The sequence below is a fragment of the Canis lupus genome, chromosome 25, assembly GCF_011100685.1.
Source record: "Canis lupus familiaris isolate Mischka breed German Shepherd chromosome 25, alternate assembly UU_Cfam_GSD_1.0, whole genome shotgun sequence".
Taxonomy (NCBI): Eukaryota; Metazoa; Chordata; class Mammalia; order Carnivora; family Canidae; genus Canis; species Canis lupus.
Window position 1 is genome coordinate 10373768 of NC_049246.1, and position 27589 is coordinate 10401356.

The 27589-nt window shown below is 44.3% G+C and overlaps 1 protein-coding gene across 1 annotated transcript in view; it reads left to right on the forward strand.

The window, feature by feature from the left end:
• Positions 1 to 27589, forward strand: part of SLC7A1 (solute carrier family 7 member 1) — a 66464-nt gene that overhangs the window by 23802 nt on the left and 15073 nt on the right. The window contains 4 exon segments of the mRNA NM_001287553.1: positions 4982 to 5081; positions 21294 to 21677; positions 24618 to 24776; positions 26588 to 26762. Of these exon segments, the coding sequence (NP_001274482.1) occupies positions 21308 to 21677; positions 24618 to 24776; positions 26588 to 26762 (704 nt within the window). The 5' untranslated portion in view covers positions 4982 to 5081; positions 21294 to 21307.

The following is a 27589-nucleotide window of genomic DNA, read 5'->3' on the forward strand; positions in this document are numbered from 1 at the left end:
AATGTGGGTCTGATGGGAGCGTAGGGGAACATAGTATTTTGGTTCTTGGTACCCTCTAGATCTGCCCTGTAGAAATGCATTACTTCAGTTAATAAGGGTCCGGTCGTTTCTGGGTAGATCTAAAATGCAGTTTTAAGTCTGGGAGGCTGAAGGAGAGAAGGAATGGCTCCCATATTCCTGTGGTCCTCTTAGCACAGCCACTGGGATATCGTATTCATGATGCAATTCCTATGGTGCCCACGCGGCAGGCCCCTCACCAAACGCGATGAAGGTCTGAGAATCTGTGTGCACAGTGCTGGATCCTTCGATGATGCCTGGAGGCCTGCCCTACTGGTGCCAGGGACACTGCAGTCTCTTTTCTGTACTTCAGGCTTTAATACCATCCTCCATTTCTTCCCCTGAACAGAAAAGTGATTTCCGTGTAACTACTTGGCAACCTCTTAGCCTGTGCTGCCTTTTAACCAACAAAAATCTTACATTGAAATTCGAAAACTATTCACGCCAAGGAAAAAAATTAATTATGATTTCCTTTTTTAAACTACAAATGCTCTCCTTCCAGGGTTCTGACATCTTCATGTGCCCTTGGCAGTTCCACAGGTGCTCGGCCATCCCAAAGGAGCTCTGTTCTTGCCAGAGCTCTTGATTGGGGTGAGTAGACCTAACAGAAATCCCCTAGCTGCCTTAGACTGTGCTTCCTGGAGCTTTGTTCCTTACCATAACTGTAGCATCTGGCCTCCTAGTGGGATGGAACACATACTTATATAGTTGCAGCTCATCTTAATGTAGGGATAATCTCATGGAATTGCTTTAGGAGATCAGAAGAGTGCTTCCTCCAGTTAATATTTCCAACATTTTTATTTTTCAAAGAGGCGTTTCCAGTCATAGAACATAAACTCCAGGCAGTCAGGGGTTTTGGTCTAATAAGGTCACTGCTGCATCCCTGACTTCTGGAACCATATCTGGCACCCAAAACATTTGTGAAATGAGGAACAGAATAAAAACACATTTTACAGGCAAAGCCGCTGTTTAAGTTGCCAAAAAGTGGGGCTTTACGTTTAATTACTGGGAAAACATTTTAGTGGCTCATCAATATACTTAATGAAAACATCTGATTCCTTTTCATGTCTAAATTGTCCAGTGGAAATACGTCTGCTGATATTTTCACGTTATTTTGCATATATCTTCTTGCCAGTGGGCCGGGAGTCCCTCATTACACAGAGCCACCTGGCATCCTCGCCGCACCTTTACAGTCCAGCTTGTCAGATGTGGTATTGAAATGCTGCTTGCTGTATTTACAAAATAAATGAAATTGAATTCTTAAAGTATGAAGTGTATGTAGCATTCTCATGACTCTTTTTAAAAAGTGAATTGTCAAATCTGTAGAAATAGAATAAATCGGCTGGAACATTCTTGGATTAAAGAAAAGCAGTACTCATGAATTTATTCGCTATGCATTCCAATCCCATTAATCCTGATGAGTTCAGGCTGGATTAATGTATGGTATGCTTTTCTTCAGGACTTCTAAGTTGAGCATTAACTGCTTGTATACCGTGACAGGAAAATGTGAGCAGGGTAGGCTTTCATGCCCAAAGAAGCAGGAGAACAGCTTTTGTGATGTGAGTACACATCCAGCTTGGCCGTGTTCATTGGACTGGACAAGTCCGTAAAGCAGCGTTTCTCAAACTGCTTGGTCTCAGAACCCCCTTGTACTTGGTGATTACAGCCTATTGAGGACGTGAAGGAGTTTGCTAATCAATGTTTATTATATTACAAATTAAAATTTAGAACTTCAAATATTTATGTACTAATCCATCTAAAAATAACAACAATAAACCATTTCATGTTAATGTAACATTTTTATGGAAAATAACTAGTTTCCAAAACAACAAAAAGTTAATGACTAGTATTGTTTTACATATTTATAAATCTCTTTAATGTTTAGCTTGATCGGAGGCAACTTGATTCTTAGTCTGATTATGCATCAGTTGGTTTATGTATTGTGTTAGTTGAAATATGTAAAGAAAATGCAGCCTCAAATGGGTGCTTGGAAAAGGAGAAGTCCTTTAGTAGCCTTTTTGGATAATTATGGGTCTTCTTTGATACTGCACAAAAACTTGAAAGGAGGTAGTTGGTGCCACAGTAGAATGTGAAGCCATATCCATGGGCTTTTTGTATTTGAAAATAAGTTTGTTTTGTACTTTTAAAAAAATTCCACTTTGTACTTTGAATCAATCATTTGTCCATGTATGATTCTGTTTCAGTGAATTACTATCTTACGATAGTAATTATGAGATCTTCTAAATGTTGACAGATTTTATCATGTAACTGTTTTCTAAAAATTTGTTATTATCACCACCAGTGTTATCAGAAAACTTTTTAAGTTTTGGGAAACTTCCTAGTTCTGAGTGATGGATGTAAATTTTCCAAAATTCTAATGTTTTGTTTGTTTGTTTGAAAGTTCAAATTTTTTCATTGGCAGCAAACATTGTCAGTTGTTTTCCTTCTAGATTCTGCTCCTTTTATTCCAGAGTTTTCATCCTAAGATACTGATTCAATCATGGCTCTTGGCTGTCTCTCCCTTCCCCAAAGGATAAAGCAGGTTTTCTTGGCTTGGCCACAGGACTTGGATGACTTTGCCCCCATCTCCCAGCACTTTGACAGTTTCCAGCCTTGTTTCCAGCCTCTACAGTTTTATTTTTGTTTTATCATTGGCTTAAAACCACACACATTTATTGTCTTACAGTTCTGGATAGAGGTCAGAAGTCCAAAATAGGTCTCACCAGGCTCAAGTCAAGGTGTTGGCAAGGATGTGCTTGCCATTCTTAAGACTCTTGAGAAAGAATCTCGTTCCTTGTCCTTCCCAGCTTCTAGAGGCTGCCTGCCTTCCTTGGCTCTTGGTCCCCTGACATATTCAAAGCCAGCGATGGCTGATGGGGGTCTCTCTTATATTGCATCTCTCTGACACTGACTCTCCTGCACCCTCTTCCATCTTGTATGGACTTTAGTGATTCCATCAGACTCACCACAGGAAAATCTTCCTATCTCAAGTTCAGCTGATTAGCACCTTTATTCCTTTTGCAACCTTAATTCCTCTTTGCCATGTAACCTAACATATTCACAAGTTCCTGAGATTGGGATTGGGATTTGGACGTTTTTTGAAGGGTGGCAGTATTATTCTGGCTGTCACATTCAAGCCTCTCCGTTTTCACATTCACTTCCTACTCTGTTTATATTGGCTAGGTTTGTTCTCTAAATACCACTTAATTGCATAAGGCTTTTCTCAAGTCTCCAGGTGGAGCCAGCTACTTTCTCTTCTACAGAGACAGACTCACATATGAGCTACACCACCTTAGCACAGTAATGCATTTGTATGTTGGTCTTCCATATTGGACTGTGGCCCTCTCAGTGCCCTGTGGTGCTTGGCACATGATAGAGAATGAGCAATATGATGTTAATTTTGGACATTTGGTTACGGGCTATGTTTTGATGCTATTGAATGAATGTTCAGTTTCTTTGGTATGATAATGGCATTACAGTTCTGTAGGAGAGGGCAGCTCAGGTGGCTCAGCGGTTTAGTGCCACCTTCAGTCCAGGGTGTGATCCTGGAGACCTGGGATCAAGTCCCACATCAGGCTCCCTGCATGGAGCCTGCTTCTCCCTCTGCCTATGTCTCTGCCTCTGGCTCTCTCTCTGTGTCTCTATGAATAAATAAATAAAATCTTTAAAAAAAAAAATTCTGTAGGAGAGTGTCACTATTAGGAGTTACCAAAATACTTAGAGGTCAAGTGTTGTGATAGCAATTAGAGCTCACTACCAAATGGCTTGTGAGAAAAGCTTATATTTATATAAAGATAAAGCAAATATGGCAAATGTTGAATATTGGTATACGTAGATGAAAACTTTGTAAATGTTCACTGAACTTTTCTGTAGGTTTGGATGTTTTTGAAATAGAAATTGGAGAAGAACGAAGTATTGATGTAAAATGAATGTATGAAAGCTACAGGCCAGGATAGAGTAGGATTTCAGTTGTTGGGAATCTGGTTTGCTGCTATTGAAGTTATAAAACTCTGATTAGCATCTTCATGTGCGTCTTTGGCATAATGATAATCCTCTCTGGGTTCACATTAGTGCAGATTATATTCAGGAGGCTTAATTAAACCTCTCCAGCTCCTGGGTGAGCACGTGAGCATGTGCGAAGTAGAAATGGTAAGATCAAGGAAATGAAGAACTTTATATGTTGCTCATCAAGGAGCTTCTTCCTAGGATGGACTCAGTGAAGGTGACTGTTCCGCTTTCAGATAGTGGCGACTCTAGTTACTAGATCCCATTCCTTCTGGGGACTGCAGGCTACTCCACCAGGCTCGTCAGGACAGCACACCTCCTGAATTTAGAACACCTTGGCCCATCCTGATGTCGACAGGACAGGTGGACACTTGTGTCCACCTAGCAGCTGGTCCAGGAGAGACTGTTGCAAAATGGCCATTCACAGATGATGTCCGACTGTTTCCCAAAGGACCCAGCTAAAGCTTTCTGCCCCCTGCTGGTCTCAGTTCTCAATGCCATTGTCAGGGAGGGATTCACTCCCCTCTTGGCTCCTGGTGAGGGCCTCAGAGCTTTTACTCACCCATCTCTGTGCCCTAGATCTATGGTGGTTGCCTGCCTGGGTGATGCTTTGATACTATTCTTGTTTGAGATGTGATCACCATTGGTGAAGGTAATGTGGTAGGCTCTCTGATTTAAGAGGCTACCTCATCCAGCTTCCTGTCTTATTCCCTGCCTGGTACTTTGCTGCATGCCCGCTCAGTCCCTGTGGTGGTACCCTCACCTTCCCAGCCACTTATGCCATTCATCTTCGGAAGGTGGGGGTGTCCTTCCTGATGCTGAGCTGGATGGAATCCTCCCTCCATGTTGTTGCAGCTACAGGTGTGGAGTTTCTGGAAACCAAATGGATGGGGCCTAATATCATTTCTTTGCTTTCCAGGGGCCAGAAGCTGTCATCTCGCCCCTCCTGAGACATCTTTGCTCCAGGACCCAGGTGATCCTCAGGTGACAAGGTGACGAGTTCTCACGTCCCATTCCAGGTACAGCCTGCCCATCTGCACCTCAGCAGGATCTCTTGGGCGCTAGAATGTATTGTCCATTTACTCCTTCTGTTGGCTGTTGATTCTGTAGTTTAACTGACAACTAACTACACCTTATGTCATCATCTTTTTTTTTTTTTTTTAACGTCATCATCTTTTAAAGATTATAACCACTCTGCCTTTTCAGAGTTACCTAGCTCTTCGGGCCCATCCACTCAACAGAAAACAGGTGTGCCTCTTCACTTTGGTGATTTTATTGAATTTCTACATTTCCTACACAGAGAACTTGAAATCCTCCAGATGGCAAGGCTTCCAAACAGAGGCCACAGGGCCCACCGTGGAGGGAGGATCTGTCGAAGCCTGCCCCTCGCTCCTAGCATAGATGCCAGGATGCAGCACAGTGTGCAGTGCTTGGGGGAGCTCCGCTCTGAGCCATGGCCCCTGGCCTGTCTGTGCTGGAGGGCCACACAGTAGCACTGGTGCATTGTGCTGCGGTTCTGCCTTTGACTTTTGGAGCCTTTGCACTTCCCACTGTCAAGGGTGGGCTCCAGTTTCCTTGCTGCTCTCAAGCTTTTCCTCCTCCTCCTATCCCCTCATTCCTCGGCTTTTCTCTTTTTTACTTCAGGATTCTCCCATAGCTTATTTGGATTTGGGTTTGGATGTCGTAGTGATCCACTGTAGGTCTGTGTTTTCCCAGCCGGTCCTTGGAGCCCCAGGGGCCTGAGGGGAGCGAGGAACCAGGCAGGGAAGGCAGGAAGGGCCAGGCTCGCTAGCAGGGGTGTGCTGTCTCCCATCTCTCTGTGATAACTGGGTGGCTCCAGTTTTATCTGATTCTTATATTTGGGTTTGGCATAAGATAGTGGTTTGGGAAAGAAGGGTTCCACCATCAAAATAGTTGAAAACTATTGCTCCAGTTATTTATTTATTTTTATTAAAGTAACAAGTTCAGTGAGTGTAGGTAGTTCACTGTTATTGTCACTATTTTATGCATCACAAAGAAAAAAAAGGTAAAGTTTTTTCAGGCATGCATGTTTATAAGATAACCTCACCTGACTTTTCTCTCTCCATCTCACATTCTTACGGTCCTTTGGGGCCATTCAACTTCTTAGTTCCAAATATAACTATATTAAGAATGCACACATAATCAGGGTCCTCCTTCATCAGAGGGACTTTGTGCGGGATGTGGTCCATGATCTTTGCCACAGGAAAGCATCTGGGCAGGTGGCCTTGAAATAAGAAGGAGGGGGTGGGCTCCCCATGGCTCCCACTTCATGGAGAGGCTTGCCTCTTGTTTATGAGGCTGTTATGACCTTGTCAAGGTCAGAAACAGAGGTGCAGGGTTACCAGGTGCACTTTCCCAAAGACGGTCAAACCGGATCCTTGCTGGCAGGGACGTGGGAGGATATCCCGTGCGGTGCCAGAAGCCATTGTGAACCTCCAACGTTCTTTTCTTTCCTTCTCCCTTCAGAGTTTATTTAGTAAAATAAATAAATGCTAAATGCAGAGTGAGTTCATTCTGCATTCTTCCTCCTCTTCCTGCAATGGTCAGATGTGTCTCTGCTGTCTTAACAGACTATTTTAGAACTGTTTCCTGTTACCTAATACCAGAGCTTGTTGCGTTGGTGGTGGTGGGGGGGGCGGTGCTGAGTGTTCATCTCCAAGTAAAAAGTCTATATCAAATCTGTTTCTCGCGATCAGGATGCTGTGACAAAATGTGTGGGAAGCCATTGATGGTTCTTAGGCCCTTGGGCACATGTCAGGAGAATTCACAGCCTGTTGGAAACCACCATGAGGTTGTCCCTTCTCTAGTGAAGAGGGTATTCGGACCAGGTGCCAGATGGTGACAGAGTGGTGCACCCTCTTGAGGCCTTTTGGTCTCCCCCACACTTGTTTGTGCTCTTTGGTTTATCAAGTCATCGTCTTCCTGCCCACAGGGCAGGCAGCTTGGTTCCCTTCCCTGCTGTTTCATCAGCACCTAGAAGGGTGGGGAGGAATAAGGTAGGCTTAAGGCAAATATTTGTTGAATGGATGGATGGTTGCTTTCGTCTTCCTTCCCAGGCTGTGTGCACGCTGAGCGCAGGGTCAGTACATTGCTTATCTTTGCAGCTCCCATAACTCCCAGGAGAGTGGCACAGGGCCGACATGCAGTTTTGTGAAAAATCAAATAATAGTCATTTAATGCATGCCATTCTAACAGAGGAGGAAATTGCTTTCAGGTCATTCAGACTTAATCAAGAAAAAATAGTTTCAGGTCAAGAAGAGGTTAACTCCACTATTAAAACAGAGACAGCTAAAGAAATGTTGAGCTCCGGGTTTTAGCTCCTTGAAGGTTTAAAGAGAGAATGAATGCAGACTCACTCACTATCTCGTGACTGTTTGGACCATGGGGGAGTGTGGTGTCACTGCATAACAAATCACCACAAACCTTGAGACCAAAACAACACACATCTATTGTTTCAATGTTCCATGGTCAGAAGTCAGAGCACAGCTTGGCTCACGAGGCTTCAGACAAGGTGTTGACTAGGTTTTGGCTTTTATATGGAGGCATAGCTGGGGAAGAATCTGCTTCTAAGCTCTCTCAGGTTGCCACTTTCTCATAACTGTAAGACTGGGGGCCCCGGCCTCTTGCTGGCTGACCTGGAGGCCACATTCTTTGCCACATGGGTTTTCCCAGTGTGGCTGCTTGGTTCATGAAACTGTCAAGGAGAGGCTGCTAACAAGATGGGGTCATGTGTGACATAACAACCATGGAGTGACATCCAGCACCTTTGCCATGTTTTGTTGACTGGAAGCAAGTCCCAGTTCCCACACACACTCACGGGCACACCAGGCGTGGATCATGGGGCCACCTTAGAGACTGCCCACCACAGATTGCCTTTCCCTACTCCTTGAAAAGTGGTTCCCATTTGCTATCCATTTTTGTGGAAAATTATTTTGCTCCTTTGCTTTTTTCCACAACGATCCATGATTTAATTAAATTAATTATTAATTAATTATTTATTATTAAAGATTTTATGTATTTATTAATGAGAGGCACAGAGAGAGAAAGAGAGGCAGAGACACAGGCAGGGGGAGAAGCAGGCTCCATGCAGGGAGCCTGCCGTGAGACTCGATTCTGGGTCTCCAGGATCAGGCCCTGGGCTGAAGATGGCGCTAAACCGCTGAGCCACCCGGGCTGCCCTAACCATGATTTTAAATCTTTTAAAGGATCATATCTCTGCAGGGTCCGTTGATTCTTAATAACCAATATGGACACCCTCCGTGCCTTCCCTGGCCCTGCTGGGTGGATGCCCCCAGAGCGTGCAGTTCTATCTCAGGAACATTGGGTTAAGTTGCTGATTGTTAGCTGCTTTAGAACCCAGCTGCAGTTTCGACACATTGTTTGGGTAGGAAAATTTGGTCCTGAGTCTCAAATGCCTGACTTGGCTGTGAACTTCTAAAAGGCAAGCTGCCCTACCAGTAGTTTTTTCTGTGGCATTGGGTATGTGGAGAGCATTATTCGGGGGCATAAGTTGGATGTCTCTTGTTAGCCTTTAAAAATTCCTTAAAAACAACAGAAATCTGTGCTCTATCTCCTCATTCTCTGAAGATGTGGTACCTAATTGTCATAAAGCAGTAAACAAGGAAGGAAGAATTTCAGTGAACGGCAGTCTGGGTAAATTGACTGGTATAATACTGAGATGCTTTGGGGTCAAATTCAGGTAGCATTCTGTAGGGACAGAATGTGGTTACAGGATTGCACAGGGGTCTTCCATTAAAGCACAGCAGGTGGCACTGCCTGTGACACAGGATGCGCCTATGGTCCATCCTGCATGCGAAAAGAGCCCCTGCATACCTAATTGTGTAGTGCAAGTAATTATTTGTCCAACTTTCTGGGCTGCTTCATCCACCTCTGGCAGTCCTCTCCTGGTCTTTGTTGGTTCCCTCCAGCATTCTGCGATGCACAGACCTCTTTGGAATTGGCCATTTTCTTCTAGAGCCTCAGTCATTTCAGGTCCATGGAAGTACATTCTCTGCTATAATAGAGACTGTTCTATTACCACATACTAGATGATTTCCTCCAACTATATTACATTAAAAAAAAAAAAACACCTCATTGGTAGATGAGTACAACAGGTAGTTGTTGGATTTTTTTTTTTTTTAAGATTTTATTTATTTTTTCATGAGAGACACACAGAAAGAGAGAGAGAGAGAGGCAGAGACACAGGCAGGGGGAGAAGCAGGCACCATGCACGGAGCCTGATGTGGGACTTGATCCCAGGTCTCCAGGATCAGGCCCTGGGCTGAAGGCGGTGCTAAACCGCTGAGCCACCCGGGCTGCCCAGTTGTTGGATTTAAACAAGTAAAGTGGTAAACCACACAGGAGGCTGTGATGTTTCTTTCTTTCTTTTTCTTTTTTTTTTTTTTTTATGATTTTATTCATTTATTCATGAGAGAGAGAGAGAAGCAGAGACAGGGCAGAGGGAGAAGCAGGCTCCATGCAGGGAGCCCGACGTGGGACTTGATCCTGGGTCTCTAGGATCAGGCCCTGAGCTGAAGGCAGCACCAAACCGCTGAGGCACCTGGGCTGCCCTGTGATGTTTCTTTCAACTTTGACATGCTTTTCCTTTGGAGTGAGGGCTTGAAATTTTGGCTACCTGTGAAGTATGATTACAGGAAGACCTACCATAAAATGCAGCATTTCCTGCTTAGGGATTATTTGTGCATGACATATACCACACAGATAATTCCCATGGTAACTATGAGTATCTGGAGTATGTGTATCTCAGGACTCTTTGAGGAGAAAGCTGAGATGAGGAGCAAATGGCAGGTAAATGTGAAAGATTATAGCATTTGCTTGCTCAAAAGTGCTTTATTAGTCAGATTAAAATATTGTGCTCAAAGGCAAATGTAATTGATTTGCTCCACAAAGAAAAAGGGCTGAGCCATGAGCAGTCAGCTGTGCTGTTTCCCCCTCCAATCTGTCGTTCACAACAAGACCAGATCAATCCTCCCAAGATAATATTTTTTTGATGGCCTTCCTTTTGCTTAAGAATTTTATATCCGAGTGTAAATCCCCCCCTCCCACCGCTGGCCATTCAAGACTCTTGTAAATGGACTGTCTGGCCCTGCCTTCCTGCTCCACTGACCACTCCAGCTTCCCTACTGTCGTCTGACATGTGTCATGGGTGGTCCAATGGACCTGTGCCTTCCCTCCCTGCTGGGGCAATGAACCACAAGACACACTCGTGTCTCCTGGGGTGTACAGCACAAAATCATGCTGGTCCTACAGGTGTCTCTCAGCAGCTGCCAGCTTCTGCATAACCTAGGAATCACTTTTTTTTTTCTTAAATCTCTTCTTTGGAACTCACGCTGCCTTTTCTGATTTCAGTCTAATTTCCCAAATGTGATCCAGACTTAGGCTCAGAGAAATATGTAGGAACAAGTTGGGTAAGAGGTAAGACCAGGTCTGCCTATCTCAAATCTTTTACTCACGGCTGTTTTTCTAGGTAAAAAGTAGCTGAATATTGACAGTTTCATACGGCTCAACCTAATCCTGCATAAAAGACTATTTAATATGTGGCCATGGCTTACAGCACTGGGGAGTTCTTCTGGTCCTAGAGGTAGGATTGGTATAGATTGTGGAAGAATTTCTTCTTTGTTCTCTGGGTCAGCCTTAGTGAGTTCCTTTCTTTCACATTCACTTTTGGAGATTTCCAAATGTGCACAAATGTAGGGATGAAGCATAATGAAATCCCATGTACTTAGTTACCCACATCTCCCAGATGGACTCTTGACGTGGATTTAATTTGTCTTTGGATCCTTATGCCTTCTTCTTTTCCTTCTTATTTGTTTGTTAGTTTTGTTAGAATACTTCCTTCCCCTTAACTCAGAAGCAGTCCATACTCATAGAAAAAATTGTCAAAATGCAGAAAATAAAAAAATGTCCATAGTCACCTGTTCAGAGACAACTATGTGGATTTCCCTTCCAGGCCATTCTTTGTAAAAACTCATATTCAATATATTATTATTATTTCTCAGGGATGCTATAAATGCTTTTTTTGGATACTTTCTCCCCACTTTTATCAGGGTTGTAATATCTCCAGCATAATGTTTAATCCATCTGCTTTGGCCCACTCTTTTTTCCACATACTTTTCTAAATCTTGCTGTCTGTATGCTTTCCAGAACTTTCCCTGAAGCCTTGGTTGGGCCCTGCAGCCCAAACTACCCACCTTTCCTCAGTCCCAAATAAAGCTCATCTTGGCCAGCAGCTGGAGGGAAGTGGGTGGATTATGTTCATTTACTCTACCATGTCAATATATAATTGACTTAATTTTTACAGAGGAATTGTCATTCAAGAAAAGGGTGTCACTTAACCCTTGTGAATCTTTATTTGTAGAAGCAGGTGACACATTAAGAATTGTTGGCAGCAGGGAGGGAGAACCTTGGTCAAAGTTGAGTCCAGTCCATTTGGCACCTGGCATAGAGTAGGGATTCTGGAATCTCATGGCCTATGTTCAAATCCTGGCTCCACCAGAGTAGAGATAGATAGATAGATAGATAGATAGATAGATAGATAGATAGATAGATAGATGTAACCTGCTGTCTAAACTCCAGTCTTAACTCTCCTGAGAGGAGTAACAATTTTTGTTGTAGATCTCTGATGGGGATTAAATGAATGTGTGTTTTGGGGGGGGGGGGGGCGGCGGCAAGGAGCTGGTGTAGAATGTTGGTTGATTGCAGTGGACCCCAGCCCCCTGGGAGTCTGTTCAGGGAGCTGGACCTGAATTTTCACAGCTTCTTTATCTACTTTGGAACCAGTACATTTTCTAGAAATTTCAGGTTTTTTTACACTGTTGCTTGTGACTGTGGGAAGTGGGGGAAGGGTGGAAATTTACAGGAGCTTGGGGGCTAAATTCGAGAATTGCTTGGGTTTGTTGAGTGAATGCATTAGTAACTGGAAAAATATTGGTCTGTGAGTGTGCAGTGAAAGTTAGACCAGTTTTACATAGAATCCTTTGCCTTGCTCTAGGTCCAGATGCCAGTTCTCGTTGTGCTTTTTGAAAGAGGATGGTTCTGGGAAGAGCCATGGAAAGCTCTGTCTTTCAGGATACCTTAGAGGCCTAGAGAGTTGTAGTAAGTCTGAATTCTAACCTGAGGGGAACATTATTTAAGACATTTCTTTTCTGTTTGAGAGCCAAATGTATGACAGTTTTTAAGGCCCAAATGAAGTGTACTTCACAGCTCATACAAAGCAGACTTTGTGAAATCTCCCACTGGTAAGGACCAGGCTGCTGTTTGGTTCTGGTTAATCAACACTCGAGAGGCAATGGCACGTCTCCTCCTGGACCTGCTCATGGAGTTTGTAGATCACTTGGCTTCAGATTCTAGATATAAAACATTTTTGTTACATACTGCAAAAGTGAGTATGATTAACGACATGTGTCAAAGGAGCTCTGAGCTCCTGATAGAATACATGTTTTTGTTGTAACGCATTTCTATATACAGGGCCAGGGCATCTCTCCTGATAAAGCATAGCCTTCCCTAGTAATGAAATGCCATCCAGAGACATAACTACTGTCTAATCATATCCTGCTGGCTTAAGGAGGAGCATTTCTAGATCTGGGTATCTGGTTTTTGTGAAAACATACTTAGTAGTTCTTCCACTGGCTTCTTGTTTTTTATATGATTCTTCAAATTGAGTAAACAATATTGAAAAGATTTAAGTATAGCTAAGTAGACAACAGTATCTATGGCAAAGCCTCTGTTAAAGATAGCCCTGCTGACAGGAGCCCTTGGATGATGGGGATTGCCTGCCTTCCAGGAAGCCGAGAACTGACAGATTGCAAATTGAGATTTTTGAAGAAAGAAATTCGATTGAGGAACTATGCCTAATAGTGTGGCAATAATAGCAGCTCTTTGCATTTGAAAAATAACAAATTTGGCTTTTCAGCATGTTTCCTATGCACTATCTCATTTGTCCCTCACATGCATCCTGCAATGGTGAGGACAGCAACGGTCTTGTCTTTAGGTGTGGAAACTGAGACTCCAAATACTGACTTAAAGATAATGAATTTGGACCTTACAAAACCCTAGTCAGAGGGTATGACAGGTCCTTAGACTCTCCCATGGTGGAGCCGGAAAGTTGTCCCTCAGATAGGGCTGGACAGGAGGTGGGGATGGAGCCCACCCCATAACAGGAGGTATCTGTGAGGAAGATGAGAACTGTTTCAAGGCTTAGTAGGCAAGACTGTGTTACCTATGTTGGATTTTAACCCATTTGACAACTTTTTACATTTATATGTGTTTAGAGAAACAAAAGTATTCTTTAGCAACTCAGACCATTAACTGTTCAGCTAACAAAAAGTCCTTTGTTAGACAGACTCTCAGAAGTTGATGGTAGTGTTGGGGACTACCTAAGATGAAGGTCAGTTTCCTGTCAGCTTCCTCAATTTAAGTCAGCTGGGGGTGACCATGCGTCTGCCGTGGGTGCTACATATGTCTGGTCCTATGAATGCTGCCTGGTGCCTCCTCCTGCTGGTAGACGGAGGAGGGTTAGGATGCCGTTCTCCAGGTGGGACACACATAGACCCTTCCCTCTGCCAGTCAGCCATGCCATCTGTCTCTGCTTCTCTCCTGTACCAGCTCTCCATGCCTGTTCCTCAAACCCGGACATCCCGCTTCAGAGGGCAGCACAAGGCTTTGGGGCAGAAAGACTTGGGTTCAAGCCCCGACTCCATTGTTCACCAGCTACATGTTCTTGGGCAAGATACCTGGGAGAAGTGACGTGATCTGTGGTGGGCTGGGTGTCCTTCATTGAAAAAAATCTTCCCACGTGGTTCTCTTGTGTACCCAGGGTTGAGAATTATGGAGTTCTAGAATGCAGAGTATTACTGGCTAGAGAAGGTGCTGTGAAGATTAAATAAAATAATTTATCTAAGGAATCTTTCATTTGGCTGATGTCCCAAAGCGTTAGTTGTTATTAATGATTACTATTGTTTTCTGCTTTAAAAAGTAACACCTCTCATTACAGATAATATGACAAATATAGAGAAAAAGAAAACAACGCCTAATCTGAAAGATAATCTCGGTATTTTGGTACATCCCTCCTCCCACCGACATGCTCATTGGGATAATATAATGTACCTTTTTATTTGATATTTTCCCAGGACATTAAAGCTGTCGGAAACACTTTTCTGCCTGCATACCATTTCAGCAACAGATTTGGGCTTGACAGATCTTTTTCTAGTTTTTTATTAGTATGGTATTGTCAGCTCTCAGCGCTGTGAGTTATTTACTTGGGCCTCTGTGAGGCGTGAGCTTATGGGGTGGTAGCACCACTCACAGCCACCGTGGAGGTGGCTCCTTGCTGCTTCCTGCCTGGCTGAGAAGCCATTGCTGTGCTCATGGTCAGTATTTCCATTCCGTTTGCCCTGCTCTTTGCCATTTCTGCACTAGAAGCTCTCTGAGTAGTTTGTGGTTCCCTGGCTGACTTCCTGAACTGTGCCTGGAAGTTGTCCTGCCCTAGTGGGCATGTACCTGTCGTGGGTCTCCATGGCCTCCTGGGCCTGTCCTTCTGTTGCCTGGAAGTCAAGATTGAGAAGCAGAACCTCTGCTTTCCTGCCTCCTCCTGCACCCCTGTGTCTAGCAACTCTGTTCTGCTGTACAGACTTAGAGCTTATGGCCTCGTGTCAGGCTGCATACACTGCTGTTGATGGGACCTCAGGGGCCTTGGGCAACTTCTGCATTTAATCCTGTTGAATCAGTAGAAGGGGCATGCCATGGACTGCAGGGCTGCTGGGTTTTTTCTGATATGGCCAAGGTGTTAAAGTCCCCTAGGTTTGGGGGATGGGTGGACACTCTGAGGTTCAGTGATCACATTGGATCTGCCCATTCCAGTGAGAAGCCACATTACCTGTGGGTTGTGATAGAAAAGCATACAGCATCTTTATATCTGAGGCTTCTGATGGAAGCAAGGACATGCACAGGTGGACTTAGGACTTTATGCCTCCATCCTTGCATGATGAAATCATGCCTCTTTTCCCTATGAAAGTACAGGTGTGTCCCACATTATGCCATTTTGCTATTACGAAGACATACCTATTTTTTGTTAACTAAAAGAAATTGGAAGATTTTCACTTTTACCAAAAAAAGGCAAAAAGTGAAAGAAAGCAGCATTCAGCATTTGTTTTGCAGTGAACTGTTACAGAGGCTGCTCAAATCCAGAGTGTCCCGAGCCTTGCTCCTTCCCCAGGGACTGTACTCAGCATCTCAGCATCAAGCCACTAGAGCTTTGAACTGCATCTGTGAACGTCTCTGCTTTATCTCAATTTATTTTGTGCATCTGTTAGCAAGACATGTCCTAAGGTGTCAGAAAAGTCTAATAGAGGTGTTTTTTGTTTTTTGTTTTTTTTTGGTCTGAGAATGCTCAACAAATTTCACATGTAAATTAATGATTATTTCTTTGCTTTACACTGTTTGACTTATGAAGGGTTCCATAGGAACGCTGCACTTTCTGATAGTAGGGGAAACCTGAAGTGGCCTTTGAGATGGACAGTTAGACCTTCTCTTTTGGAGCTCCCATCACCTGGTGGGCCCAGCTCCTGGAGCTGTCATGAGTGCTTACCTCTTCCCACCCTGACACTCTTGCTTCCTGGGGTAGGACTGTGGATTTATGTATTTCTAGAAACATTGGCTGTGTTGAGCACAGGGCATCAAAACAGGGGTGGTGAGATCAATGAATTCTGGTGGGATTTGGTTAAATCCCAAACATGTCCTGTGGTGCCTGGGGTCAGATGCATGTAGATCCTGAGGGCTCCAGAAGATGTCACCTTTCACTGCATGGCAGATGGACTCCTGCTGCCCGGGGAAGACGTGTCTCTAAGCTGGCCATTATTGCAGACTCTGACAGTGTTGGCATGCTGCATCACTTTTAACTCACCACCTGGACCCATATGTTTGGTTCAGCTCTGTCATTTTCTTACCTCCTTTCATGGTGCCACACACACCTCCTTAGGTCTTCATCTTTAGTGGTCCACCAGTCCTGTCTACACTCTGATTTTGTTGTGTTTTTGTTGTTGTTGTTGTTTTAATTTACGTTCTTTCTCCTGGGCCTTCTACCATCTGGGGAAAGTAGATCTGACATTGAGAACAAGAGCGCTTCCTCCAGCGCAGGTTGTTTCCTTCTCTATGAGTCTCTTCCTCTCCCACCACAGCCCGTGCCCTAGAATACTCTTTTCCTGGACCTCTTCTACTGCCTCAATGCCCCTTCCATGTTGGCGTTAAAGGCACTCTGTGGCCCTCCAGGTACCATGGATGTGGACATATGGCTGGCCAGCTGCTCATGCTCTAGGGAAGCCCAAGCGGCTTAATCGACTCTGTGTGCCATCCCATTCATTAGTGATGCCCCGTAAGGCTGCATCTGGAAAAGATCTGCTTTCCCTAGCTTTGGACAGACTGAGAGCATGGTGTATCTCCTGTTGGAGGATAGATTTTATTCTAGATGGCTCCTACCAAGGGCTGAGTGAAAGCAGGCCATTTGGGGCTGGGGCCATTCTGAAGACCACTTACAGGAAAAGCAAGAATATTAACTTAGGAAAGACGTCAATATTAATATTTTCTTCAAAGAAGGGCATTTATGAGCTTTGCATAAAAGCCTCACCTGACCCCTTCTCTCTCCCTTAAGCCATTGAGCTTGACTTTTTCAATGATGGAACTATCATTAAATTTGAAACTGAAAGAAAGGCATCTATTCACACCTGCCCATCTTTGTCAGACCTCTTCAAAACAGCATGGAAAAATTTTATCTCTGCAATCCTGACCCACTGGATCATTTTACTCCTATTGCTACATAGTGATTAGTAGAGTACACCTTGGAGTGAGAATTTCTGTGGGAAAGGGACTTTCCTTTGCTTTTATTAGGGGATAACACCTAAGGTAAGTGTTCTTTAATAATGATAAATGAGTAGGGGTAAGAGGATAAGACAGATCTGAGACCCTCACTGTTGCAAGATTTCTGTCAAAACCCCAAACGAAAGTGTAGGTGTTAACCATTGTATAGATTCCTCTCCACGAAAAAGGATAACCTGATTTTCGTTTAATGCTTTCAAAAGCGTTGTGACAATTTTCTGTGTAAACCCCAACAGTCAAAAGTCCATAACAACCCACCATTGCAGGGATTCAAATGGTTAGATTAGTTTTGCAGAGACGAATATTCTTTAGTCTCACTATTGGTTGAATGACCAACTTTGGGATTTTGGCATGAATGGGAATGGTGGCATAATGTGTACAAAATCCTGACAGTTGATCCTGCTTGGAGAATAGTTTTATGCTATATCTAAGGAGACAGAAAGGATATTTCTTAAAATTAAACCCAGGACATGGTGAGGCTCTCCTTTTCAGCTACCCTGGAAAGTAGAAACAAACTACAGAGACACATGCCTTCTTTGGGCTGTCAGCTCTGGGCCTTCCAGCAGCATTTGCCTGCATTGTTCTAGCGTCTTCCAAAGGAACTGAGCCTCCCCTATCCCCTGATAACAAGCATGTGAGTTCAGCATAAACAAGACACTAATGTCATACTAATGTCACATTGTATATCCACCGTACTTCACTAATGAAAACTAAAAAAGAAGAGAAAAGAAAAAAGTAACCAAGGTGAATAGTGGGAAGTTGGTCTCATTTCAGGGTCCATTTATGCTGCCTCCTAGGGCAGTGGTTCACAGAGCACTTCCCCCAGGCTGCTGGGGGTGAAGAGGCCGAGAACTGTCCCCAGAGACAAGAGCCACCGTGTGCCTGTTTAAAAGACATGAACTACATCTGTCTAGTCACATGTTGTACTCAACAAAGACTTACCTTTTCACATTATGTTTGAAGACCAGTATCTCTATCTAAATTTATAGAATCCAGTAATCTGCCCCCTTAACTTGAAGATGGTGCTGAGCCCCCGTGTTAGGAAGGGAGTTCTTGGAGTGGGTTTCTGGCTGGCGGGTGCTGGTGATACAGGGCACTTGTGGCATCTCCTCTGTAGCTCTGCACCCACTGGTGGCCCGTCACATCCTGACGTGATTACTGGGCCCTTGTTCACCTTCCATTCCAAGGAGGCACAGAAATATGTTCCCGGCCTATGTCTGGGCTCCAGCAGCTTTTACTTCTGCTCCAGACAACAGTGAACTTTTGAGAAAGGAGTGTAAATCATGGACCAGTCCCTTCACAGAGCCCAGCATAGGATGTGTCTTGTCTTTTAGAAGAAGAGACCTTCCTGGTCCCTTGGCATAAGCCTCCTGGGTCCTTGGTTACTTTACTCTGTGAAGCCAAGGAAAGAAGTTGCTATTTAATTGCACTGGCTTTGCCTTGCCCCTGGCTTTTATTGTTTGTGGGAGGGAATGCACTTATTAACCAGACTACATCTAGGAGGGGTGGGAGCAGGTAGGCACTCTCTAAATGTCAGCTGCATTTACCAATCTGGTTGAAAACAGTGCACATCACAAGAAGCTTTCACACTCCGCTTCCCTAAAAGATTCCTATCTACTTAAAATAATCCCCTCCCTGCCAAAAATGATGTCGAGGAGTGACTTTACAGGGATTCTGCACCTCCCCTGGCACGGCCTTCTCTGCCAAGGGTTGTGTTGAAATGTTGCATCTTTAACTCGTTATCCAAGCAGTTGTTTTCTAAAAGCTTTGTTGTGATTTGCAATCGGACTTGAATAATACCAGTTAAATCCTGTAAGGAAGAAAAGAAAAGGAGGTTCCAGGAGGGATTACACCCTGGGCTCTCACCAATGCTGGGACCTTCCCTAGGTCACTCCAAACCTCATGTGTTTTTTTTTTTTTTTAATTCAATTTACCCGCATATAGTATAACATCAAGTGCCCTCCTTAGTGCCCATCACCCAGTCACCCCATCCACCCTCCCACCTCCCCTTCTGTACTTCCGAACCTCATCGTGACTAGGAAACCTGCTTTCCCCAAGTGTTGCTCGCTGCTCTCTCTGGGGTGCCTCAGAAGCAGGCTAGTGTGTGGCCTGAGGTAGACTGGGGAGCCACTGGCCTTGTTAGCAATGCCTGCCTTTTCCTGCTCCTATCACACCCTCGTGTCTGGGGTCTTCCTGCTCCATGATGGCTCCACAAATAATGTCGTCTGTCCTCATTTCCTCCCCACTTCCTCCCCACCTTACAGCACAATGATACCATTTCCTTCCCACCTGGAATGCCAGAGCTCTAGATGAGCACTTGGGCCCCGTGCCTTCCAAGCTCTGTGACCTGGTCTGACCCTTGGCTTTCAGAGTTATTTGTCCTCATCTTTATAATGAGGAGATCAGGACACATGATTGTATTCCTAGCTGAAAACTTTTGAGTCTTGAGAAGCTTTCTTTTGGTCTGCTCTCGGCCGGTCAGATGAAGTACAGAGAGGCCTGCTCCCACTCCGTGTGACCACACAGAAGGTCCTGGCCAGGCCCTGGGAGGGGCACAAGACCACACTGTGCCCAGTGGCTGGGGCCACGGAGTGTGAGCTGGCAGTCTGGTGTTCTCGGTGGTTAAGTATGGACTTTGTGAGATATGCCATTTTTCCATTTATATTATGTTTTCTAGTGACTGACCTCATTGTAGGTCAATAAACTTCAATTGATGATAAAGATGAAAAGGCAATGATATTTTTTTGTACCTCAATGGCTAAAAATCATGATAGCTTCTCTCCGCACACAGGCTGTTTTTTAAAAAAATAAACTCCTTGGGTTAGCACAGTTTTTAGATTTATAGAAAAATTGTACAGAGCTCCCATACACTCCACAGCAGCTTCTTCTGTTGCCAGCACCTGCTAGTTCATGTGGACGGTCACCACGAGTGACCTGGCCCTGATACTGCCCATGCTTTATTTGGATTGCCATAGTTTTCCCTGGGTACCTTTTCCATTCCAGGACCCCATTCCGGATCCCACATGACATGTAGTTTTGTCTCCTCAGGCTCTTCTTGCTTGTGACAATTTCTTGGACTTTCCTTGCTCCTAAGGTCCTGACGGTTTTGAGGAGCACTGGTCAGGTGTTTTGTAGAATGTTCCCCATCTGAGATCTGTCTGATTTTTTTCCTCATGATCAGACGGGGGTTATGGGTTTGGGGAGGAAGGTCACAGAAGTCAGGTGCCCTCCTTGTCACATCACATATTCAAAGATTTGTAATTGTTGACCGTGTCCCCTGGTCCAGGTAGTGTTGGTTAGGTTTCTCCACCCTTTTCTGCCCTTTCTAGACTGGCCTCTGTGGAAGTCATGTGGGCAGCCCATGTAAGGCTGGAGAGCCATGTGCCACATCTTTGAGGGTAGGCACTGGTGTCCTGGCCAAGGGCTCACCGGCCCTCCTCACCCCCTTAGGATAAACTAACTGCCCAGGGAGGATTGGCCCATGTGTTAGAGGAGAGAGATTGGAACTCTGGACTGGGATGTGGTCCGTGATGTGTGCTCATCCTGGGGCCCACGCTGTCTTGTTCTGGGGGGGTGAAGCAGGTTGGCCGATGTAAGCCATTGGTGAATGTGTGCCTTCTCATGATTCGTACTCAGAAGTGAATCCTGGAGCACAATCTGCTAACATCTTCATCCAGAAGAGAAGGACTTCCTGGAGTAGTTAAGAGTTATTTAAAAAAAAAAAAAAAAAAACCCTAACTTAAAATAATTCAACATTTTTTCTGCTCTGGACCTAACTCTGTGTTAACTTAAAAGTGGAAGCAGCTTGATTCTTTTCCTCAGAGAATCCTGGAAAGGTCTAAAAAAACGTTGTCATTGCTATTCAAGGCCTCTGAGTTTTAATAATTAAAATATGGTTTGGTTTGCCTTCCATAGCATTTTACTTGGAATAACATCTGATTTTTCCTGAGAATTGCATGATTATTGAGGGCAAAAGCAATGTCATTAATTTGTGTTTCTCATATTATGTAACTTTTGCCCATAGAAGGGCACTTAGAGCTGAAAATTAAGAGCTGAAATAAATGTAGAGGCTTGGAGAACTTAAAGTCAAGGCTGCTGGGTGTATGGGCCTCCCAGGCTTCTCTGTCCATACTGGTTAGGCCTAAGACTGGTACAAGTCATAGGAGGATATTCTGACAACAATTTGTGGAATTCTGAGATTTAAAATGTTTTAGCCATCAGTGATGGCAAAGGACATCGTGACTTTCTGTGTTGGGATAAGAGAAAGTTCTTGGGTAGAATGAAAGGCAATAATAAACACTTTCATTCTTTTTTTCTAGCAGATTTGAACAGCACGATGGGGTGCAAAGTTCTGCTCAACATTGGCCATCAGATACTGCGGCGGAAGGTTGTGGATTGCAGCCGGGAGGAGAGCCAGCTATCTCGCTGCTTGAACACTTTTGACCTGGTGGCGCTGGGGGTGGGCAGCACGCTGGGTGCCGGCGTGTATGTCCTGGCTGGAGCTGTGGCCCGTGAGAATGCCGGCCCTGCCATTGTCATCTCCTTCCTGATCGCAGCGCTGGCCTCGGTGCTGGCTGGCCTCTGCTACGGCGAGTTTGGTGCTCGGGTCCCCAAGACAGGCTCGGCCTACCTCTACAGCTATGTCACTGTTGGGGAGCTCTGGGCCTTCATCACTGGTTGGAACTTAATCCTCTCCTATATCATTGGTATGTCCCAGGAGGCCTGGAGCCCATTTCCTTCCCTCTCTGCTGTTCTCACCTCCAAACCACGGGTGACACTATCCTTTGCTCCCCATGTGGACTAACTCCTCCCTAGGATTAGCCTCCTCCCTAGATTGTTGTACATGTTCCCTTTCCCTGTAATGAAGGGTAGGGTGGTGGGCTTATGGATATCGCTGCTCCTTCTGGTTTGTGCCCCAGTTTTTAATGATTAGGTGCATTGGACTGTTAGTGGGAATGAGCCAGGCCTTGAACAAGGAGGTCAGTCCTGTTAACACAGGAGATGTAGATTCAATGGGATGTTCTTATTACTTAAAAGGAGTGTAGTCCCTTTTAGTATTTTCGATTACTGATCACTAGAGTAGACATACCACCGATACAGAAAACTTTGGGAAATACAGAAAAGCGCAGCACAGAAAGTAGACATTGCCCAGTCTGGCAACCCAGAGAAATCGTTATTTATTCATTCATTCTTTCAGCAGATATTTATTGAGCCCCTCTTCCGTGCCAGACATTATGCTAGATAGTAGGAACGCAGTAGAAGAGTAAGACCGTCTCTGTGCATAAGAGTTTAGGGATCGTGTAACTATTGTTAATATCTTTGTCAAATGTATATTTTTTTGTCCAGGATGTCTTTTTATTTATGAAACAAAATATAGTAAACATTTTTCATAGTATTTATGGTGTTTCCATAGTAATATTCCAAATAATTGCATATTGTTACCTAGGTTTATATACATAGCATACTTTTTTAGATGTTCTTGTGGGTATTTAGACTGTTTCCAGTTGTGTTGTTATTGTTACAAATGGTTAATCGTTTAATGTCTTTGGGCACTGCCATGGTTTTTTCCCTTTAAAATGGTCTGAGAAGCAGAATGTCTCGGTCAGTGGGCTTACGTATTTTTAAGGCTTGTGTTGCCTTCGATCCTTTGGGTGGCCACAGGTTCCCTTCCACACATACTTGCTGACCCTGGGCACCCGTGTTAAAAACAATCAGCCAACAAACAAAAACACTCAAAATACAAAGTTTTCTTAGTTTGGTAGGTGAGAAAGCATTGTCTCTCCTTATGTTATTTGTATTTTGATTACAACCAAAGTAGAATGCATCAACTTAAAAGAGACAGGCACCTGAATATAAGAATATCCAAAGACTATGAATGGCCAATTCCTAAAAGTAGAACTATAAGTGGCCACTAAACATTCTGTTTATATTTCAGAAAGCTTTTTGTAATAACATCAAAACACAGAGATGTGGTGAGTGGGTCCCAGCTCGCTCCTGTGTACCCCACACTGGGAATGTCATAGGGGGCTGTGAGCTGCCCGCTGGGATGCGGGCCCCGGGCACCCTGTGGAGCACCTGCTGCCACTTGCCCACGCCAGCTGGTTGAGGGCTCCTGCCAGGCTCTCTGAGCAGCACCTGCCTTTCTTCTCAGGTGCCCGTGGTACCTAATGACAACCAGCATAGCTTATGCTTCTAAGTTTGAAAATCAAACTCATAATAACGTTTCTTTGTTTCAGTATGACACTAAAACTTAGAGCCACAAATGCTCCTATAAGCTCAAGTCACTCAGTGGGAACTTAGCTGTTTTAAATGAGCTGTTACATTCCCAGAGGACTTACCTGGGCATAAAACAAAACCTGAGTTGGAATTGCCCGCTGCTTCCAGACCAACAAATGAAAGAAAGGTTCTTTGCCAGAATGTTCTTTGCTCGTGTGAGACTGACTTGTGCATGTGTTACCATGGGTGATTCTTAGCCTTAGCTTTTGGGGAAGGGCAGTTTTTCTCAGCAAACATGGGGTTCCTTTAAAGCTGTGTTTCACAGATGGGGAGGGAAGGAAACCAGAAAGGAAGGCGAGGCAGCCTGTCTCACCCCACACGATGGTTTTCAGAGCCTGAGCAGCCGTGAGCTGGTTTCTGTTGGGGCCTTGATGGACAGAATCCATAATAGGCTAGATAGATTCTGAGGATGAAGAAGCATGGTTACATTTTTGAGTTTTTTGACAAATACTCAGCACAAGACCAACTAGCAACATTTAATCTCTGTAATTCCCTCTGGCCAAATTTTGTGGGTGATCCAGACCACAGTCACCAACAAGGCCCCCTTTGAAAATAAAGGAGAATGCTGTATGTGAATATTGGAATTTTAGTGACATTTCATTGAAAAGCAGTGGCTTTATTCAGGTTAAAAGAAAGAATGTGTGTAGTTAACAGTTACTGGCATTTGAGGTGCTGCATTTGTTTGTGATCCTTATGCCGGGGGATGCAGGGTATGGAGAGGAGGAGAGCTGGGCTGTGTCCGTGGTCAGATACCCGGGCACCTGTGGCCTCTGAGTCAGGTGACACCAGCTCTGGGATGAGCAGGTGACTTTGTTGCTGAGGTGAGGGTTACACGTGTGAATCTCCTTGGTCTCATCTTACTCGAAGAACAGTGTTCCTCTGGTGGGTGGGGACCATCAGCTCTGTTGTCGGTCGGAGGGATCTTGGAAAAGAAGCTTCCTGAGCCAGGTGTTTCAATCTGCCGACTGCAGCCGTGAGCAGATTACAATATCAACTTCGTGGTTTGCCGCCAACATTTCTTTTAATAACGAAATAAAATAGGTGGAGTTGAATAAATACCATCAGAGTACTTCTCAGGTGACAAGGGTAATGGCACTGTTTTGTAAACTGTTTACTATTCAGTTGTATATTTGGAACACAGTACACGTGTCCTTATTGGGTCATGATGGAAAGTGTGTTTCTGTCTGGGTCCATGAGACCTCCGCATCCTTGTCACCACCCTGAAGGACCTAATGGAGCATCACTTCTGAGCTAGCACACACCAGAGTCCACCATGCCCCAGTGCATCATCCATGACCCTCGCACACTCACTACCAAATACTGTTCATGGTTTCCCTTCAGTTTCCTCTGGTGCGTCTGTCTCGTGGCAGGTACTTCAAGTGTAGCAAGAGCCTGGAGTGCGACATTTGATGAGCTGATTGGCAAACCCATTGCGGAGTTCTCGCGGACGCACATGGCTCTGAATGCCCCTGGAGTGCTGGCCGAAAACCCAGACATATTTGCTGTGATCATCATTCTCATCTTAACAGGTAAAGCTACACAGTGGGACACATCCAGTTGGAGTGAGAGGCCTGAGGTGTGTGGGACAGGTTTCCATGAGGCCTGTTTCTTCCTTTCCTTGTTCTGCTTTCCCCTCCTTTTCTTTCTTTCTGTAACGAATGCAGACATCTTGTTTGTCTTAACGGCTTCTCATACACACAGCGTTGGCGCGTTGGTTAGCTGTCAAAGCCGTGTGCCAGTTATTTAAGAAAGAGTCTCAGGTACTTGTGTAGCTTTTTGTGGAGTGGGAATTTGCTAATACTGCAGGCTTTTTGTACAAGTGACCCAGGAATACGAATTCCCTTGACTCAGTGGAAGACTGTCTGGAAAAGAAAGTGGCATTCCTCAGCGGGTAAGAGGTGGGGGATGAAGTCAGTCCATGGCACCAGTTTGTGCCTGGGGGTTGGAGAAGTCTTGAATGATTTTACATCTAATAGCCATCAAAATGCTTCTTTAAAAAGAAGTAAGTTTCATGACAGTCGTGGGCACAGACTTTTAAAATTCCAGATATTGCTTAAACACGGCTGAAGGCAGCTATTTCCTAGTGATGTTTTTCTGGGTCTCAGCCTCAAGGTTGTGTGTTTTGTTCCATGTGGCACTTACTGTATAAGCATTAAGCTGAACACAGATAAATTCCCCTTTGAGATTAGAAGATCTTGGATGGGTTTTAAAAACAATATGCCTTATTTTCCGCACCGTAATTGAAATCATCTAGCACAGGCCAGTCTCAGCAGTATTTCTGGTCCAGTTGGCAGGAACGTGTATCAGAAATGAAGTTTGCACCAGTGAGATTTTCATAAACATGAGAGGGAGGGATGCCAGAGAGAAACCCGAGCACAGCATGATGAGGTGATCCCTGTGATAAATTGCTCAATTCCCTTCTTGTGCCTTCATTTCAGAATTGACTCTATTGTGAAATGCATTTTTTTTTATTTTGAGTGTATGAAAGGTGTACCTGGCAGGGCAGCAGTCTTAAGTCATAAGTGGTAGTCTACCTGTCACCTGGAGTCCAAGCCTCTTTTCCTCCCCAGCCTGGGGTTTGGCCACACATGTCCCCAAATGGCATGTTTATCCCATTGTGGTCATGTGGCTAAGCCTCAGTGACAGTGTTGTCATGTGGCTTCCATGTGTTTTTATCACTTGGGTCTTTTTGATTTTTTTCATGTGAGTTTATGATCTATAACTAGTCTAACTTAGACATTGTTTTAAGTGCGCCAAGTCCGAGATGAACCACACGGTTCGTGGTTCTTCCATAATCACAGGAAGTTGTTGTTGCTAATACCATAAACATTGCAGAGTGAATCTGAATAATTTTCTCATCTGAAAAACCCTCATTCTGTCAAGAAACTGAGTAAAATGTCTCCTTTTTGGAGAAAAAAATTCCTGCCTCCTCAGAGGAGTCCAGGAAAGTATGTTAATGAGGAGGAGAGGGTGCTAGGAGGGGCCTCCTCTCTGTCCTTGGGAGGGGCTTGCCCTCCGGGTGGTTGGCAGTGGTATCCCCCATCTCTGCTGTCCTTTGGTGCCCCCTGGGTGGCACCCTGAACTCCAGAGGGACCTGCAAGGCCAACGTTGGTAGCTTTGTGAACTACCGCCTGAACTTCAGTTATTTTGATCCGGGCTAGAAAGAGTATTAATTCAGTCCCATTCCCAGAGGCTCACAGAAATCTTAGGAGGTTTGGTGCCACTTGGATTCTTCCTAAGTCACCCTCTCCTGGGATCCCTGTCCCTGTCCCAGGAAGGACTTACCTGGCACAAAGTTCACACTCTCAGGCAAAATTTTCCTGTTTGTGTGCTTTTTCAGGACTTTTAACTCTCGGTGTGAAAGAATCGGCCATGGTCAACAAAATATTTACTTGTGTCAATGTTCTGGTCTTGGGCTTCATTATGGTGTCAGGATTTGTGAAAGGATCAATTAAAAACTGGCAACTCACAGAGGAGGATTTCCAGAACTCATCCAGTAATCTCTGCTTGAACAAGTGAGTTGTTTTTTCTTCCTCTCGGCCTATAACAGCTGATGCGTATTTGGTACTTAATGACATACACCTGTATTGGGGGCCTGTAATTGGCCAGAATAGTACGTGCCTTTTTAAAAAATAAAATTTGAATTTGAATTCTTTTGTGGTAAAATAGGTGAGGGTGGTGAGGGTGTTTTTTTGGTTTGAAATTTGTGTTAAGTTTAATTTCCCTGAACTCGACAGAACATTGTATGATAAAGGAAGATATTCAGGAAAACAGAATCTTCATTCTAATTCCAAAACTGTATGTAGTTGAAGATCATTGTCAGACTCACTAATCTGTTTTTCCTCATAATTGTTTCATGACCCACCTCTGAATTTTATATTCAGAAAAGATTATGTCTGCAAAACTATGGTGATATCACTTGATTTTGAAATGCCTTCCTATTAGTAACATAGAGGGAAGAAGAAATACATGGAACTTTTATCACAGGCTTTTATTAAAGGTTTTCACAATTAGTGAAGTATCAGAATGTGATTGTAATAGTTTCTTTCTCCTACCTTCGACTTGGGGTACATCAGCCCTGAAAACCAGCAGCCCAATTTCCCTTATGTTCTCTGACTCAAGACTCTTGGGATTGGAGGCAGGTGACAGGCCAGCCCTTGGACCTGTGCTGTTTTAGGACCTCCAGTGAAGCCTCGTCAACAAGCTGAGATTATCTAGGAAACAAGAGCCAAACAATTAAAATGTATCTTTTTGATCTTTTGTAATTTTTCAGGGGAATCTTAGGGTCTTAGGATGGAGAAGGGGGAGTGAGATTTTTGTCTATGGTTCTATTTTGATTATG